At 45.7% G+C, this 20,059-nt stretch overlaps 1 protein-coding gene across 2 annotated transcripts in view; it reads left to right on the top strand.

The window, feature by feature from the left end:
* The window catches only part of MFAP2 (microfibril associated protein 2), a 233,586-nt gene that overhangs the window by 144,739 nt on the left and 68,788 nt on the right, over positions 1-20,059 (top strand). For both annotated transcript variants that reach the window (XM_069611122.1, XM_069611123.1), the window contains exon 4: positions 15,420-15,446. In XM_069611122.1, the coding sequence (XP_069467223.1) occupies positions 15,420-15,446 (27 nt within the window). The remainder of the gene's footprint in view (positions 1-15,419; positions 15,447-20,059) is intronic.

Genomic DNA, 20,059 nt, shown 5'->3' with positions numbered 1-20,059 from the left:
GGCTGAAATAAAGTTATTGACTGACTGACCATGTTCCCCTGCGAAGAGGATGGGTGTGTAATGGAAGGACCAAGGAGTCAGCCTAGAAGCTGTCCTTTACAGCCGTTCCTGCATATGTGTGACCTTAAAGGGAAGATCACCTGAACTGTTATACTGGTGTAGAGGAGCAGGTGATGTCATCCCTAGTGCCCGCCCCCTCACCTCCATCATACTGCGAGAATACCAGTAGAAGAGTTTGTGTGACACCAGGTATTGTCCCAGTACCGCATCGAGTGTATGAGAGACGTTAGGCACTCAGACAACTGTATCAAATGTATCCTCGTACTGAAGCGATGGAAGGATGTCGACATACACCATTGGACATAGACGAGCCGCAACAGCAAGTTGACACAAATATAGTGACATCATAAAGGGAAGATACAAGGACGTATAGAAACGATATGCAGATACTTAAAGAATGAAGGTCACTTTGGACCCACATTTCAGAAACTCGTTTTAGCGAACTACCAATCACCGAAGACCTTGCTCCGCGTTAACAGCTTCCTATTTAACCCGATCCCCTTATCATGCGGCACCAGACAAGGATGCCCCCTGTCTCCCCTGCTCTTCGCCCTGGTTATGGAGCCACTGGCCCAAAGGATCCGACTGAACCCCAGAATCAAAGGCCTCCAAGTAGGCCCCACTCAACATAAAATAGCATTATATGCGGATGATGTGTTATTAACCATATCGGACACCACCCAATCGCTGAGGTCCCCCCTGGCAGCAATTCATTGCTTTGGTAAAGTTTCAGGATTCGCGATAAACTTCGCGAAATCATCGGCCCTGGGGGTGAGACTGGCGCAGGAAGATAAGGATTCTTTTAGAGCCCTCTGCCCGATCCAGCTCAGCGAAAAGTCCATCCCCTACCTAGGAATACAGATCACAGCCAGACCGGAGGATACCTACCAAGCGAACTTTCAACCACTGTTCAACCACTGTTCAAGACCTTGGAGGAGGACCTCAATCGCTGGCTCTCGCAGGAGATCTCACTACTGGGCCGCATAGCGGCATGTAAAATGAACCTCCTTCCACGCCTACTTTACACCTGTTCGGCCATTCCAGTTTTGTTCCCCCGGTCCCCACTATTGCGCCTCCAAAGGAAGGTACTACGCTTCATCTGGAAAGGTAAAAAGTCAAGGATCCCGCTCAAGACAGACCCAGACCTCCAGAAATACCAGATCGCAGCCCAGCTGGCTCACACTGTGGACTGGACGATAACCTCGAACCTGACCTAGATGGGTCGAGATTGAACAATCCTGCTTACCCCTCCCTCTCCGCTTCCTCCTGCACCTTTCCCCCGTCCTCTGAAGAACTTGGCCGAACATCCTCTCTTCCACTAGGCAGACTGTAAAAGCTTGGGAATGGACTCGTAAACAGAGGGGAATCCCTAGAGGCCTAGGCCCAGCTTCCCCGGTATTTCATAACCCAGCGTTCTCCCCAGGAACCCACCTAGTGAACTTTAAGAACTGGATCGCCGGCAGCCTCAGCTCCCTAAGCCAGCTCTTGTGTGAGAGGAATCAACCACTCACCTTTGAACAATGCAAAAACACCTTTGACCTAGCGGAAACAGACAGATTCACATACGTGCAACTGAGGCATTGGTGTTCTCATCCAACAACGCGCGAAGCAGCGACCCGAGATCTAGACCCTACAGAGCTGACAATCGCAGATCCCCCACACCAAGGGCGTATCTCAGCGATGTACAAGCTGTTGCAGACGAATCTCCTGGTCGCTAGAGCAACCTACATGAACCAATGGGAAACAGACCTAGGACACCCAATAGAAGACCAGGGGCCTCATTACACGGATGGCGGTAAGGATTTACCAGTACCAGTAAAATACTGGTACCGGTATATCCTTACCGCCTTACTACGAGGTCCCTTTGCGGGTTGGGGGATTTAACGCCTGCTTTTTGCAGGCGTTAAAAACCAACCCGCAAAGGGACCCAGGGAGCTAATTACGGTACCTCAATTTGCGGTACCGTAATTAGCGCCTTCCCCATTCCCATTGAGCCCTATGGGGCAGAAATGGGAATGGGGAAGGGCAATGGTGGAAGGGGGAATTACCGCTCCGCCAACCTTGGAATGGGGCGGTAATTCCCCTTTCCGCCAAGGCGGTGCCGGTATTTTACCGGCATGAACCATGGCGCTAACAGCGCCATGGTTCTCCGCCATCCGTGTAATGAGGCCCCAGGTCTGGTCAGACATTTGGTCTCGCACGCGGGCCTCCTCCTTCTGCATCACTAATCGGGAGTGTGCCCATAAACTACTTCTAAGATGGTACTACCCGCCACTTAGACTATACCATATCAACCCAGCCTTGGACCCTCGATGCTGGCGTTGATGCGGCCTACAGGGATCGTTCATCCATATGTGGTGGTCCTGCCCAGTAGTTGCAAACTTCTGGGCCCAATGCATCACCACCATAGCAGACATAACTGGGATAAAGCTGCCCTTGGAGCCAGAATCAATCCTACTAGGAGCCCCGCTTCCAGGCATATACCCAAGGTCGGGTAGAAGTGCCACCCTCCTCACTCACCTCCTGCTGGCTGCTAAAATCACATTGGCGCGAACATGAAAATCGCCGGAGGGACCCCTGATGATCCTATGGTGGCTGAAACTTTGGGACATCTTTGTCGCAGAAAAGATCCCGGCGGCAAACAGAGTCCTCCTTCACTGCTTCACGAACATCTGCTCCCCTGTAATAGACTATGACCAGAGCTATCCAGCACTAACTTTTAAGCCACGAGCGGTAGCAAACGCTCTAACAGCAAGGAACACGGAGATGATACAACAGACAGAAGAGCAGGATTTGGACGTTAACTAAGGGGGGACGGGAATGGGGATGATTGGGGAGGAGATGATCAATGAGCTGCACAGAGTGTCATGAAAGAACAGGTTGTAATGTACTTTTCTCTGGTGTGTCGATCAAAAATAAACATGTTTAAAAAAAAAAGAATGAAGGTGTAATCCAAGTAACAAAGTAATCAGTTATAAAGAGATGATGAAATCATCTATGCCAAAAAGACAAGTGAGATGAAGCTCAACAAATGTATATACGCAGAAACGCAAGGTAGATGAGTTGCATAGAAGCTTACTGCAGTAGAAACTATAAAATGAGTAAAGTTGCCATGATGGAAAGATGGACGTTGGATCATGTTGAAACTACCTCAGAGACAAAGCAGGCCCGCATATCAGAAGCGCTGCAGAAAACAGCTTCCTGCAAGAAACAAAGAATATCTGTTTTGCTAAAGCTAAGGATGGCACAGCAGGACATAATTGGAAAGTACAACGGGAGTTAACCAGGATAATCCATTAAAAAAGGGCACATTTCTCTTAGATTAAGCAGAAGCAAAAACATCTGCACGTGCCAAGTAGTGGACAATCAAGGTTACGAAAAGCATATGCAAGATGGAACGACCAAGTCTCCAGAGGCCAAGAAGAGTAATAGCACCAAGCACAATTAAATAAAATAAGAGTAAATAGAAGGATTAAGTGGACAAATTCGTGGTCTACTAGCACGTGATTCAGAACTTGAAAACAAGGTCTATTCATTAAGCCTCAGACAAAGATAGTGGTGTACCCTGACTCCCTTAAAAGTTCCAGCGAAGAAAATAGTCAGCAAGGTCTACTATAAAGGAGAAGCCTTGGCTTGTGGCCTAACTGATGAGAGATGGTAGGCTAATTGTCCAAAGTGGGCAGTGTTCTGATGTCGATCTCTGCACCTGGGTTTCGTTTTGTTCACATGCTGCTAGCGAGCTGATTGTCCAAGGTTGGGAGACTATGCCAACCAATCATGAGTGGTCATGGAGCAGCATGCTATGTAGTGTTGTAGAAGGGTTTATAGTGAAAATGCTGACTGCAAAAATGTCGAAATAAATAATGTAGACATTTTTTTTTTAATGTTTTTTAAAAAATAAAAATGTTAATGGGGGGGTACCACCCCCAAACCCCTGTTTATTTTTACTACCTAAACCCAAAAAACATACACATTTTAAAAAAAACACATTCAGATTTTTTTTTCGCCATTCTTTTTTTTTTTTACATTTTTGCATTTGACTTTTTATTTTCGATATTATAACTGGATACCTTGCAGAAGCCAATCCGCTGTTAGTAATTTTGTTGTAATGAGTATTATATGTATTTTAGAGGGTATCAGGTAATAATGTCCCTATATATATGGTCGTTGTGTATAATGTCGCTGGGAAAAGTTTGTGGTGACATTATGTAGGTGACCATATATATAGGGACAAGGGCAGTGGGGGATGCGGGGGTGATCCCTGCTCCCCTTTAAAAAAAAAAGGTTTTGGGTGCTGCGGGTGTGCCCCCCGCATGTTCCTTGTAATAATGTCTCTGTAAAAAATGGCAATTTTTCGGTGAAATTTTTGCCTGCTGACATTTTTGCGGGGACATTTACATGGAAGCTTTTAGAGGTAGTTCAGGGCGTTCCCACTAGATAAGGGGCAGCCAATGATGTTGTTAACGCTTACACATATTATACGTGTATATGTTACCCTAACCAATCCCTCCTCTCAATAGTTTTTTTTTTTTACCACATAGGATGACATCACAGCTACTGTAAATAGAGGTATAACATTTTTTGTGTAACAGAAATGCCTCGAGAGTGGGTGAGCTGAGCCGAGCTAACAATAAAGTCTGAGGTCATTTATGATGGTAATTCCATTCTGCGCATTAGATACGCTCCAAGGTGCTACTGCACACTGGTTTTCAAAGATCATTTGCTGTCAGTATGTTTACATTCACATCTGTTTTTTAAGTGGAAAGAGAGAAAAAATATATTGTATCCATAGAAAACATGAGCTTTTCTATTTGGGGTAAGTTCATTTTTTAAATGTATTTATATATCGCCGGAGCCCACAGGCATCAGGGCGCTGGGAACACAAACACAAACACTCAACAGTAAATCTGCAAGATGGGACACATGGATCAGAAAGAGCAGAGGGGAGAGTTAAGCAAATAGCAGCGTTTTTTGCAAAATGTATAACAATCTCTCTATTGTCTCAGCTCTGGGGCAGGGAGTTCCACAGTTTTGCCGAGGCAACGGGAAACGATCTTCCAAGGCCATTGGATCATTTAGAGCTGCGGATGTTGATGAAAGACAATGGGCCTCATTACAAGGAGGGGTTAACTGCGCTGCTAAAGGTGCCGGAGCTGTTAACCCCTTACCGCCCTATTACGAGGTCTGCTTGCGGGACCCGCGAACCGCCAAGCATGCTAACAACGGGGCGTTATTAACAGGCCCGTTGTTAGCATGCTCCCCATTCCCATTAAGGCCTATGGGGGCTCGAATGGGAATGGGGATGTACCGGGTCCGGGTTCCTTGAATGAGGAATTACCGAGCCCTCCAAGGTTGGAATGGCCCGGTAATTCCTCATTTAAGGAACCCAGACCCGGTACCCGGTAAGGGGGTAGCCATGCCGCTAACAGCGGCATGGCTACCTCCTAACTCGTAATGACCCTCAATGTGGAGGAGCGGAGAGTCCTTGGGGGCTCATATGGGAATATCATCCTTTTAAGGTATGAAGGAGCAGTACCATATAGGCATTTGTGTTCTAGCGTTGCTGATTGAAATTGGACCTGTGCGGGAATCGGAAGCCAGTGCATGGCTAAGCAGCAACTAGTCATGTGTTCTTTCCTGGTTTTCCTTTTAACGATGCGTACCACGTAATTTAGAACCACTTGTAACCTTTGCAAGTTCTTCTTGCTGGCACCTATCAGTAGGGTATTTCAGTAGTCGAGCCTGAGCAGTATTATCGCCTGTGCGATGGTAACGCAGTTGGGTTCGAAGAGGAAAGAGCGGATATTTTTCATGAGGTGGTGATAGTAGGAACAGTTTGCAGCAACCTGGTTGGCGTGAGCGTCAGTACTAAGTGACCCTTCAAGTGGAAATCTAAGGTCTTGTCTTTTTTCGACACTGGAATGCTACAGCCTTCGATTTTAAAGGACTGAACTCTGGGTTCAAGTTTTGCACGTCCCTGGGGGGCACTAAAAATCAATCGCTCTATCTTATTGCTATTCAGGCACATCCAGTTGTGATTCATACATGACTCCACCAGTGCGTATACCTGCTCCAGGGTTGCAGAGTCCTGGTCGTAGTCACCGCAGATTTCAAGGACCAGCTGACTATCATCAGCATAGTTGGTAAAGAAGGTTTCAGACTCTTTTAAGAGGTCACTAAGACGTTTAATATAGAGATTAAATAAGAGTGGGGACAAACAGGCTCCCGGAGGGACACCGTGGAGAATAGGAGCTCGAGAGGAGAAGGCATCCCCCCAGCAGACTCATGTACTGCGATTAGAGAGGAAAGATTACACCCAGGTGATAGTTTCCATGCTAAAGTGTCCTGTGTTGTTCAGTATCTGCAGGAGGCATTCATGGTCTAACAGATCGAATGCAGCCGATAGATCTAACAGAACGAGTAGTCCGGTACTTCCTTTGTCAGTGATGCTCAGTAAACGGGTTTGTAGGTCAATCAAAGCCCTTTCGGTACTGAAACTGGGTGTAAAGTCAGATTGACTAGGATGAAGAAAATATGAAGCTTCAACAAAGGTTTGGAGCTCAAGTGTGGCTGTTTTGTCTAGGATTTTCAAAAGAAATTGTCCATTCGTAATGGGTCTCAGGTTGCATGGGTTATTGGGATCTAGACCTGGTTTTTTAATCAACGGGGTAACAGTGGTTCTCTTAATAGATTTGGGGACCGTGTTATTATGAAAGGAGGAGTTGACAAATCTTACTAAGAAAGGTGCAAATATTTATTTGTGGTCCAGGATCAGCTTAGATATGAGAATTTTCTCTGGGCATGAGGATGGATGTACTGATAAACAAGAGCTTGATCATCTCTGGGCAGGTAATGTAGGAGAATGTAAATTTGCGTATTGTTTCATTTATCATGATTTTTCTGGTGGGGGACGTTTTGAGAGTGTGTTAGTCTGCAAATAATATGAATCTTTGCTCTGGCTAAGGATATTTTAGCATCAAAGGCCATGTGTGTTTTGACACAGTCTTGATCTGTTGGTATTCTGAGGGGCAGTAAGGCTTTTGGCTGTTCCAGCATATTCAGGATCTCAAATAATTTTTTGGTGTTGTTGTTAGCCTCATTAATTTGCATATTAAATTAGTTACTTTTGGCCTCTATTATAGCTGACTTAAAGGTCTTGTCAGTCTTCTTTCAACTAGTTTTGTTAGTTTCAGAAGGGGATTTGCGCAATTTGGCTTCTGCTCACTTTTTTTCTTTTTTGAGGGAACTAAGTTCCTGTGTGAACCATTTTGTATGTGCCACTTTGGCCCTGACTGTTTTTTCCCGAAGGGGAGCCACTCTGTCTAACATGGTTTCTATTGTGGTATTAAAGCAGTCAACTAGAGTGGATGGTAGCTCTAAGTTGGAGGCTCGTGACATCACCTGGGACATGCAGTCCTGCAAGTCCGATGTGCATAGTTCATTGAAGTTACAACTCTCAACTTTATTTAAGGAGTTGCTGCTCTTTGGGAGTGTGAAATGGAGGTATAGATGGAACGCAGTGGCGTAGTGATCCATCCAGATGCACTGGAAGGTGCTGTCAATCTGTAATGATAGATTTCTAGATGCTACCCAGTCGAGTTTAATGCCAGTTCTTGGTCAATGGCCTCTTTGTCTAAGCTGTTGTTGTACCAGCGGTTAAGGTCACCAACCAGTAAAGTGGAGCAATTCGGGATATTTGTATCGTCGAGGATTTGTATAATGTGATCATTAATGTTTGGCATGTCAAAGGGGGACGATACTCAAGAACAACATGTACACAGCTATGGTCAGTCGGGGTCATTTTCACGTGTAGGATTTCGCAGTTATTACAAATGCTGGCTTTCTGGAAAGGTTTCAGGTGATTTGCTACAATGACAGCTACTCATCCCCCCCTCCCCCCCTTGGCCTTCAGCATGATTTTGACAAATGATGTGATATCCCTCGGGGGTGGCAGTCGAGATCATGGGTCAGCTAGCTGGGCTAAAACAAGTTTCTGTCAAAAATAATATATCTAGGTCCGAGTCAATAATGTAATCGTGCCTGTTGAGGGGTGGAGTGTTCAGCAGGATGCCTTTTAAAGCAGTTGGTAAAAGAGAGCCAGGTACGGAGTTCCAGGGGGTCCGAATCTGGGTGCATCCTTTATAATAGGAGCATCAGTCATAGGGCCTCATTACAAGTTTGCCGGTCTGTAAACAACGGTGCCGGTAAGCTCACCGACACCCTTGTTTCCAGACCGGCAAACTAGGAGTCTGCCTGGCAGAGCCACTGTGCCCCACATGTCTGACCCTGCCGGGCACAGAGGCCACGGTAGGCTGACCGGTCATGGAAGCGGCAGCACCATTGGCAACAGTGCCAGCGCTTCCGAGTCCCCACTCCCATAGAGTCCCATTGGACTCTAAAAAAAATAAAATAAACAAAACTCTAATAAAAATCTTAAATAAACCAACAGTGTCCTATCTGTAGATTTCCCATTGGACTCTATGGGAATGGGGACTTACATTTTACCGGCACCTGACTTCCCGGGCCGCCGGAGTTGGAATCTCCCGGTGGAACCAGGAAGTCAGGCGCCAGTACAATTTTACGAGTCCAACGGCAACCCACAGGTAGCACCGGCAGGGTTACCAATGGACTCGTAATGAGGCACATATTGTTGTTAGAAGTAGCAGTGGTGCACGGATATACAAGCCAACAGGAGGGATTGGTGATAGAGGTAGTAGGACTTTAAATGGATGAAGTCAAAGCAGGGCCCCTGTAATTCGAAGTTGAAGATAGTGATACAGGATCAGCAGTGTTATCCGACGGTAACAGCCTGCCAAGGGGAGGGATGTCTGCTTGAGGTATAATGTCAACACTCGCATTGAGCGGCAACGTGTGAGCAGTAACAGGAACGGTCAGAGTGGGCATGCATGAGGGAAAGCCGGGGGCATGCTCTGGGTTAAGCTTCATGTTGGCATATTTGTTGACTATAGCCAGGCATCTAGCTTTCTGCGTAGCCAGCAAGAGGTTTAATGTCTGGGGATACCCCATGGTATGGGTCGTGTAGTACGGAGAGGGGAGAATTACCACCAAGAAATTACCTGGTTCAGGTGAGAGGCGTAGCTGGGGGCCAGTACACCTTCGTCCAGCATCGACTGGCGCAGACCCGCTAGTCACTGAAGCGCCTTACGTTTCAATAAGTGGACAAAGAAAGCTGGGAGTTGTAGTTCCCAGGTATTCAAAGACAGTTTAATGTCCGTTCCAAATTGCCCTGCATCTGCTCTTTGAATGAGGAATTTGTATTTGTATTTATTTGTATTTATTTTATTTATAAAGCGCAGCCAGGCCCAGGGGCATACGGGCGCATAAGTTAGATCTGGTTACAGTTAAAATTGAAAACAGTCAATATGGGTTACGTTACATTGTAGATACAGGTAGGTACAAACTTAGTCATGCAAATGCATATATACATAGTCTAGAATAAGTACATTAATTACAAAATGTGCCAGTGACAGTCAATCATGCTAGGATCAGGCGGTTAGGCTGTCATAGCGTCCATGTTGAGAAGCCAACACTTCGTGTTGTGTTTAAATAGGTTAAATGAAGATTCTGCGCGCAAAGGCGCAGGTATTGTGTTCCATAATTTAGAGGCTTGTACAGGGAAGCTAGCACCACCCGAGTTATGAAGTTTAAATCTTGGTATGGACATAGTGTTAGCTTGTGCTACTTTAAGTGGTCTTGAAGAAGTGTGAGGTGTAAGTTGGTTGGTGAGGTAGGCTGGTGCATGGTTGGCTCTGGCTTTATGTGTAAGGGCCAGAGTTTTAAGGGATATTCTGTACTTGACTGGGAGCCAACGTAGTTTGCGGCTGGTCTCAGAGATGTGCATCTTTTTGGGGATTTTGAGGGCAGCTCTGATGGCATTATTTTGAATTACTTGCAGTTTGTTGATATTTTTATAGCTAGTGCCTAAGTAAAGGGCATTACAATAGTCTATCTTGGATAGGACTAATGCTCCAGCAAGAGTAATGCAATTGGGTGAGGGGATGAACGTTCTGCATGCATTGATCAGCTTACAGGTGTAAGCGGCTGATGATGCTACTGCGTTAGTTTGTTTGGAGAGGGATAATGTGGCATCGATGTAAACAACAAGGGTTTTGGTGTTATTTGACACGGGGATGAGATTGCCGTCTATGGCGAAGGATTTAAATGCGGGATTGAGATTTTTGAGTTTGGCGTGAGTGCCAAGGTTGATCAACTCGGTTTTTTCGTCATTGAGACAAAGTCCATGATGTGCCATCCATGCTTGAATTACTGAGTAGATTTCATTCAGGGTTTTGCTGTCTGTTTCATAGTTCCCCGAGATAGGAATGAGTATCTGGGTGTCGTCCGCGTAATTGGTATATGTGACACCCAGATAGTCAAGGATATTAAAGAGGGGCTTTGTGAATACATTATAGAGTGTCGGGGACACGCAAGAGCCTTGCGGGACTCCACAGGGTACTGGTGAGGGTTCAGCCGAATCAGTGGGAGAGAAGACCCTCATGGTTCTGTTCGCCAAGAAGGAACTGATCCAGGCCGTGGCAGCGTCTGAGAAGTGTGTTGAGGTTTTCAAATGGTGACAGAGTGTTTGATGGTTGACCAAGTCAAAAGCTGCTGACAGGTCAAGCAATAAAAGGAGTGCAAGTTTGTCATTGTCTTTCAGGATTTGGATCTGGGTAGTGAGATCTATTAATGCAGTTTCCGTACCATGTCTTGGTCGGAAACCTGACTGCCTAAGTCCTAGGAGATTGTTTGATTCTAAGTAGGCCTGTATTTGTAAATAGGCAGCTCTGTCCAGTATTTTTAATAAGAAAGGTACAGTTGTTATCGGTCTATAGTTAGACGGGTTAGACTGGATCGAGAGTAGGTTTTTTAAGGAGTGGGATGACCCACACGTCTTTTAGGTTATCAGGTACTACTCCAGTTTTGAAGGAGGCATTGATGAGATTGGTTATGAATGGTGCCAGATCGTGCGCAGCGGCTTTGATGATCGGGGCAGGGCAGGCATCACCTTGGCAATTTGAAGGTTTAAGTTTCCTGATAATGTTTTCTACTTCCCAGATTGAGAGGGGTGAGAAGCTGAAAGGTTTACAGGTTGACTAAAAAGTAGGTGATTTGTTAGGTAATTGTTTGTAGTCCGGGTCAGCTAGTAGTAGGGATTTTTTTGCCTTGATTTTAGATTGTAGGCGAGCTATTTTGTCTAATAGAGCATTCTGAATATTACTACACCATAGTGCATCTAACACATTTGTCTATGGGGGGAGTGGGGGATTCTAGTTCTTTTAAAATCTTAAAAAGTTCCTTTGTGTTGGATTCCGCTTGTGTAATCCTTTTGTTATATGTGTCTGTTTTAGCAAGAAGGATGGCTTCTTTGTAACTAAAGGAGGCTAGGGTTAGCTCAGTCTTATTGGATACTGTGGGGTGTTTTTTCCAATGTGCCTCTGCGGTTCTCTTAGTTTTTGCGTAATTCTCTTAACTGCGGCGTAAACCAAGAGTTAAGGTGACGCTGTGGTTTGGGTTTCCGCAATTTTAGGGGGGCAATGGTGTTCAGTGCTTGGAGTATAGCCTGGTTGTAGATATCCACTAAGACTGTGGGGTCAGCCTCTGAGTCGATATTGTTCAGGATGGGGAGTAGTATGGGTAAGAGTTTGTCAGGTGTAATATCTTTCTTATTTCTCGTGCTAGTGGCTGGGGCGATGATAGGCGCCAGGTGGGGTGTGTTGGCTTTGATAGAGAAGGTTATTTTGTGATGATCCGACCAAATGCATCGGTCATTGGATAGGAGGTCAATAGAGCAATTGAGGTGAGTGAGCCAGTCCAGTGTTCTGCCTTTGATATGAGTGGGCTTGTGAATAATGTGCGTGTGGCCCAGGTCCGATAAGGTGTTGGCTAGGTCATGGGCGTTAGTGTTCTTAAGGTCGTTAAAACCAAGATTACAGTCCCCAAGTAAGATAGTTTGAGAGTTGGGTTTGGTATCTGTGGTTATGAGTGATGCAATGTCCTCTATAAAGGGAGGAGATGGGACCTGGTGGTCGGTAAATAAGGTGCATAGTAGCCGTATGGTTAGGTGATAGGGGTAGCTTAATAGATAAGGATTCAGCAGAGGGGATTTGAGCGTCCTGGATGACTTTCATGTCAAAAGTATTTCTGAATATGATGGCGAGTCACCTCCCTTCGTTTGAGTGGTGTTTCTATCGCATCTAATAATAGCATAATCATTAGGTATAGCGAGGGTCAGAGATGGACTGGAGGCAGCATTAAGCCAAGTTTCCGTGACTGCAAGGAGATTGAGCTTTTCGTGAGATATAAAGTCAGCGATGTCGAGTGCATGGGCAGGAAGAGACCTAGCATTCACCAAGGCTGTTTTAATGAGTTTGTCTTTTTGGGGGGATTTTTCAGGTGGTATAGGTAGGCCGTGCAAATGGGTGTGGGCTGACTTGAGTCAGTGGTCGAATTGGCAAGGTTGTGGTCAGTATGCAAATGTTTCATGCTGCGGGCTCTTAATCTAAGGTTTCTGGTTAAGATGCTCAGGTGGAAGGAGCGTGGAAAGGCAGGTAGGCTAGTTCTAGAGTTCAATCTAATGTTTCTAATAGAAATGCTAGGGTGGTGAGAGCATGGGAAGGTCGGTAGGCTAGTTCTAGAATTCAATCTCGAGTTTCTAATAGCAGTAGTACAAGGTTGGTTAGGAGTTGGTCTAGTAGCAAAGTGGCGGATCCAGAGTGCTGGATCATCCAGATACGGGTTAGCAGGTGTCATGGTGCTAGGCCACGAAGTGAGGGTGGTGGTTATCATGCGTGTGCAGGTGTAAGTGTCTTGATTAGGAGATGGATTAGGTTGACTAGTCCAACGTCTGGTGTAGATGTACAGTAGGTGGATGAGAGTAGAAAGGCACCAATACATGATGTGGGTAGTGTTGCTAGGAGGCAGAGGTTGCAAGTGTGGTCTAATAGCGACCATAGGAGACCAAAGGCGCAACACAAATCAAACAAATGTGGTCTGTAGGTGACCAGATGGCGTAATACAATCAGGAATGGCCAGTAGGCGACCGTAAGGCACAACACAAATCAGTCAGGTGTAGTCTGTGGGACATCAGGCATGATACAAGCAAGTGTGGTCTGTAGGCTACCATAAGGCGCAACACACGTCAATCAAATGTGGTCTATTAATGACCATAGAGCACAATGCTTTAGTCAACGCAGACCATAAGGCACAGCACGTCAATCAAATGTGGTCTATTAATGACCATAAGGCATAACACATCAAATATCAAATATCAAATATTGGTCTATAAATGACCATAAGGCACAACACACGTCAATCAAATGTGGTCTATTAATGACCATAGAGCACAATGCTTTATGATCAACGCAGACCATAAGGCACAACACGTCAATCAAATGTGGTCTATTAATGACCATAAGGCACAACACAAGTCAATCAAATATTGGTCTATCAATGACGATAAGGCATAACACATCAAATATCAAATATCATCAAATATCAAATATCAAATATTGGTCTATAAATGACCATAAGGCACAACGCAAGTCAATCAAATGTGGTCTATCAGTGACCATAAGGCACAACACAAGTCAATCAAATGTGGGCTATTAATGACCATAAGGCACAACACCGGGCCATCGAGGACATATGTGCAAGAAGCAGGTAGCAATAGTATTATGCAGCACCTAGATTTGAGACGGCACAGTAGGCTGGAATGCAACACCTAGGTTTAGTAGTACATTGGGGTAAAGCACGGAGCAGAGCCGCACCTAGATTTGGCAGTACCGTAGGTTAAAATGCAACACCTATATTTAGTAGTATAGTAGGCTGAAAACACCAAGCAGGGCAACACCTAGATTTAGCAGTACAGTAAGCTAAATGCAGCGCCTGTATTTTGCAGTATAGTAGGCTGGAAGCACAAGGTAGGCAGCACCTGGATTTACAGTCTCTGGGGGATGCCGCAGTCGCCTCCATGGCACGATCCCATAGCACATATTTTGTACACCGTAGGTGTTCAAAATCTATATGTACAAAGAGATATGTGCAGTGGTAGAATTGTACCGATAAAAGTAGTGGAAGTGTGGTCTCAGCAGGGGAGAGAGTAGGTGAAAGCATGTGGCAACATGTGACGAGGTGTTGCAGGCGCAGGGGGAGGGGGCATTGCAATTGTCTCAGTGACTAGTAACTAAGGCTCCTATCACAACTTTACCTTTGCACAAGGCCTTGAATGGACACATCCTCTGTATAGAATGGTGCGTATGGTCGTAAAAAGTAGAGGAATGGTAAACAGAAAATAAATGTAGTGGAACACCGCTCCCGCCCGTTCCCACTTACTTCGATCACTGGATATGTGCACGCAGTTCTGCTGTTGAGAATCGGCACGTCAGCAAGATTATTGGGGTTTTTTTTGGTCAGCGAAGTCAGCCCATGCTGCAAAAAACATTAAGAAAGTGGCTCTGACATGCCAAAAAAGAGTTGTATGATGCCAGAAGAAGGGGCGCCAATTCGGATTGGTCGCCCAATGTGTACCTTTCGATGAAAGGATGATGAGAAGGGGAGACTACAGAAGAAGAAAGCCAACCAGCCCTCTCTCCAATGGCTGACCTCCTCTTGCCACTTCTGACGGCCTCTCTGCTTCCCATCCCTCACGGTCTGTGCACGCACCGCGACCTTCTCACGCAGTCTGTCCATGGACCCGGCTCCTCACATAGTTGGCCCGTGTGCCCCAAAATCATCATCATTACCACAACCCTTCATTCACAGACAAAACATTTTGTAGAGCCTGGAAAAATAAAGGTATTTCAGCCCATAACCGTGCAATATTTGCAGAATACTGCATGTGGTTAATGTGTTAATGCTCTTAATGGGTATGGTTGTGGTATTCCAAACACAGCCGGCCTTAACTGTCACTACCAAATGCATATGCGCCCCATAGGTCTGTCTGTAAGTTTTTAAAAACGCCTTTGAAGAGGTTGGGTTATAACAACGTTATGTTAACCTATGCAGTGGTCGATTTTTTAGAAAAGGTCTTGGACCGCGAAGCAGCTTCTTGATAGCCTAATTGGGGCCCTATGAACAAAGGACTAGGACTTAATGAAAATGATATGCTGTGGGATTGCTTCAAGAGGTGTTGGGTGGTGGAAATAATGAGGGAATGTGACTAGTTCTTAACAGATGTAAGGAGGTTCTGATTTGTAATTAAAGTTTGTATAAACTAAATGTTACAATAAAAATAAAAAATAAATAATAAATAAATAAATAACTCAACAATTATAAGCAACAACTCAGATGAGTCCATTTTGTTATATCGCCCATTGACCTGTGTTTTTTTCTTGTTTTAGATTCCCCGGACTACTACGATTACCAAGGTAAGGTTTCTTTCACCTAAACATTCCACCTTTGCGTTTTGTTGAACGTAGCAGTATTTGCGGTTTGAAAAAGCTAGCAAAATGGGGCTTTGTGGAGATTTTGACAATAGGAGAGAAGGGTATAAACATCAGCTTTGGGAGTTGCACAAATTCTGCAGATGTGGTGTTTCATTGGAAGATGACATCCCGGGTCCCTCGTCTTGCCCCAGTAGCATGCAGTGGCATTGGCTTCAATATTGTGTGGTAAAAGCAGTGCCATCAAACATGCTTATATAATGCCAGTGTTCGTGTAAGCTTAGTGCTGGTATCCTCAGTTTGTTCTCCCGGTTGAGAATTTGTTTTGAAAGAGTGAATTGCTCCATGTTTTTAGTGCGCCATGGAGGCAGTGGTGCCAAGGCCACCCCATAGACACTCAAAATTGACAATGCTTTGTCTTCCAATGTGAGAGTCAATTGGTTGTCTAACGAATTTGCTCAGTTGAGCAGTATTTGTGAAGAATGCAGTTAGCCTTAATTATTCAGGAAGTTTGAGATAGGCTTAACATTGAGATGGGGAGAGAGAGAGAGAGAGAGAGAGAGAGAGAGAGAGAGAGGGAAAGAGAGAGAGAGAGAGCGAGAGAGCGAGAGAGCGAGAGAGAGAGAGGGAGAGAGAGAGAGAGAGAGAGACTAACATGGCCGACAGTTTGTTCATGCCTTCAGAGGTTGTCCTACTGGTAACTAACATAGAGAAAGGCGCATGTCGTTCTACCCAGTGTGACCATAGAGAACACCTGTATGCAACAAGTTGTTGAGAAACGCGTTATACTGTCTTTTCTATGTCCCTGCTGAGGGATCCACAATATAAGACTGTGTGCTGCCAAAGGATTTGATTCCTGTGATTTTGTGCAATCTGGTGGTGGAGGAGTGCATTCACTACATGCCCAGCACGGCCTCATCTTCTTTCCATATATATATATATATATATATATATATATATATATATATATATATATATATATATATATATATATATAGTTAGGGGAGACTGTGCCTACACTGAGTTCTGACTGGATGCTCTTGGAAGGCAGTTACTTACATACCTGGTGGGGGATTTCGGCAATTTTCCCACCACTGCTGCATTTTAAGGCCCAAATCGGGCCACGGTGGCTTGACCCTATATCCTGGGCTGATCTTTGGTTGGGCAGTATGGCTGATCACCCTTCTGGGGCCTCCTCCATCTTCCTGCCGGCTCCCCTCAGAGTGCTGGTCCAAGACTTCCATGCTGGGACTGTCTCCAGGCTGTTTTCTCTACTAACTTCCTGTTTTTCCACTGTGTCATCCCACCTTGGCATAGGAAGCTGCCATCGCCTGGAAGGGTATCGAGACTCCAATACCCTACCTCATCTGCTATTTTGGACATCCTGGGCAACCGCCACTGGTCCTCTTCATGGGACTGTCTTCTGCTGGTGGGCATCCTCTCTGTTTCCCCAGCCGCAGGACCCTCCTTTGCTGGGTTCTGCCACCTTTCTGGAGCCATCCTTGCCTCTGCCTTTGCTTTTGGCTTGAAGCTTGGGGATCCCACTTGTGGGAAGAGCACGTGTTATTCTGATCCACTATCTGGGCGTTGCTGGTCCGTGGTTCATGTCTCTGGCTGTTCAGATATTATGAACCACACCTGAAAAGACTTGTACTCATGGGGTTGATTGGGGCTTCCTCAATGATCTTTTCTGGAACCATCACTGTGAGTACCTCCTACTGGGCCCTGTGTTGTTGGATCTTTCTGGGTACTTACTCTCAGGGGTCCCTGTAGCTGAAGCTTTTCCCAGGCTAGCTTTTAATTAATTATTTGTTGACTTGCACTGAGGCTGGTACCTGCTGTGCTGCATCTCCTCTCGGGGCTGCTGGTTCCCACACCTGTGCCTGGAGCTCTTCCTAAGCGGCTCCTGTTGTAGGTCAGACACAGGAGATGGACAATTAGACATTTTTGAAAGACACTTGCTTTTATTAAAGCAAAAGAAAAATCCTCAGCTAGCCATACTTCTCAGGTGGAGGTGCCCTAATCTAGAAAATAACACAAAGGTGCTTGTCAGGACATATTACATAAATCAACCTTGCCCTTCATCCAAACCTGTGCCACCCCGCTGGCTGTCCCTTCCACTAACAAAGGAAACAAAAAGACTTAGCCTAGGGAAGACTTTGTACTCCTCTTTCTTAGCTTGTGCTGGTTGGTGCGTGACCCCTCCCCAAATGTCTCTCTATTTCTCATGTTCAGTTCTCCTGGGCTTTCAGGCCTTAGCTCGCTTGTAGTTCAAATTTTTCTCTGGTGTTCAGGCTAATGTGTGTTTGCATAGTCCACAACAAAACTCCTTGGTTTTCTACACAAAAGGGGATTCCTCACCCCTCCTAGCAAAGCCTTTTCCAAGAAAGAAGATTGTTCCTCAAGTGTACAATTTGACTTTGCAGATCCTTCAATTCAGGTTTGCCCCCTCTGGGGTTTTCGCATACTCTCTGGTTTCTGGTGATCCTTTGTGAGGTATTGTATTCCAGTTCAACCCCTTGCTCTTGCCCGATGGCTGGTTTGCTCTGCAGCAGTTCCTCCTCTCCAGGTAAAGGTCGCAGCCCTTTTGAATCCCTTTCTGCAACAAGAGACACAACAGCATAGTGTCTGAATTTCAGTCAGCACGGGAGGATCAGCAAACAAATCATGCACACTTAAAGGGCTGTGAGAAACCCAAAGGTGTCCCACTTACTAGTCCCCTGGGATCTGTCATCCAGTTGGCCAGGACATGGTCACGGCTGTTGGATCCAGTTCCTAGGGGTGGACCAGTGGGGAAGGATCATCTGGGCGAGGGGTCTTCGTGGAGTGGAAGTGGGACACTGAGGGTTGAGATTCAGTAACCCCTTCCCTGTAACACCTTTTCCCCATCCTACTCTATAGGATATTTAGAAGCTCTACCCCCAACCCCTTTTCCCACATGAACACTTTCTTACACAGTAACAGACAACGGGATAACAGAGCCGTTTTCCTGACATGTTCCAACACACGAGTCAGGCAGAGTCAGGTAATTGACAATAACCACGCACACCTGACGGCTCTTTACCTTCCCCACAGGGATAAAAGGTAGAGCACTAAAGCACACTTCGAGCAAGGGCGAACGCACGAGGAAACAGCTACACTAAACCAGCAGTTCAAATGGAGGAGAAAGGTGGTGAGACCTGGAAGGATGACGAAGGGGGGATTACCTTACCCTTTTCAACTCACACCTGTGAAGCCTCCGAAAGGCAAATCGTAAGACTGGGAGTTACAGCTGGTGTGCGGAGCAGCAGATGTCAATGGTACACAGGGCCTCCCCCAATAACACAGGCACAGAGGCAAGCTGGCTACTGTGATACTATCCTTGACTCCAGAGATCAGAGAAGCCAACGGGTTCAGCACAGCAGGTGTCGGAAGAAACCGATAGCAAACCGAACTATGTGCAGCCCAAGGTTGCAAGTATCAACATTTTTTAACACAAGGAATTTGAAATGGAAAGAACTTGTGTGTTTTTGAACTTTAAAGAAAGCCCAACTGAGCTCCAGGTACAGAGGGGTCCAGCGCCACGTGGGCGCTCATTCAAAAGACTATGTCCTGGAACGGTTTCTAAGCTGCAAGAACCAGAAGGCCATAGGAAGGGGTGGCAAGAGGCGTCAAAGTGGTCCTACAAGGGTCATGTCAAATCCCTTGTACAATCGAAAGTCTCTGACCCGTTGCCAGAGGAAAGCTAGGGAAGGGAACCCCGCTCTCTGATAAGATTGGGAACTGTGGAATAAGACAAGTTTGAACCCGACAGAGGGATCCCGAAAGAAAGCTAGAAGGAAAACCCTTCTTTCTGATGAAAATTAGCTATACTTGAACTGTGTTAAAAATACATGAACTATGTTAAAGAAAGGCCGTAGTGAACCCAACAGAGAGAGGCCCAAATTGCAAGGTGGAGACTAATACACCCGTGAACATTGTGTCGACAAGAGTGAACCCGGCCGAGGGTTGTCCACAGTGGGAAGTTGTTCCAAGGGACATTAAGACAATAGAAAATTGATTGCAAGCTGTACTTGAAAGGCTGTAGTGAACCCAACAGAGGGAGGCCCGAGTTGTAAGGAGGATCTGAGCCCGGCGGAGGGAGATCCTAGGGGCGAGGAGCAATCGCCCAAGGTGCAAGATCACCCAGATAACTTTTGTTTGTTTGTCTTTGTGAATCAGCAGGCCTTCTAAGGCAAGAGACTTTGTCAGGAAAGAGACTTAGCCTCTGAAGGTTTTTGATATCATTTAACTGGAACTGTGAACCTCGTGCTGTCGACACCCAGGAGTGTACTGTGTTCAGAAGTCCCGCCTTGTCCCGTGCTTAAAATGTGGGGAAGGGAGACACAGCCATACCATCCTGACTTCATTCGGTGAACACTTCTTTCTTTTCTGGTGAACATTCTCCCACACTCTTTTGGTAATTTAGCAGTAAGGATTGGCAATATATATATATATATATATTTTAGTATAGGCCCTTTTTATCTGGTTAGACTCCACTAGCACTGGATTATTATTATTTGATGGTTGTAGCTTGCTCCCATTTTAGATTTAGGTTTAGATTAACCATTTATCTCACC

Source organism: Ambystoma mexicanum, chromosome 8, assembly GCF_040938575.1.
Source record: "Ambystoma mexicanum isolate Mex_15411 chromosome 8, UKY_AmexF1_1, whole genome shotgun sequence".
Taxonomy (NCBI): Eukaryota; Metazoa; Chordata; class Amphibia; order Caudata; family Ambystomatidae; genus Ambystoma; species Ambystoma mexicanum.
The sequence above is the reverse complement of the archived record's forward strand: the minus strand, read 5'-3'. Positions and strand labels throughout refer to the sequence as shown.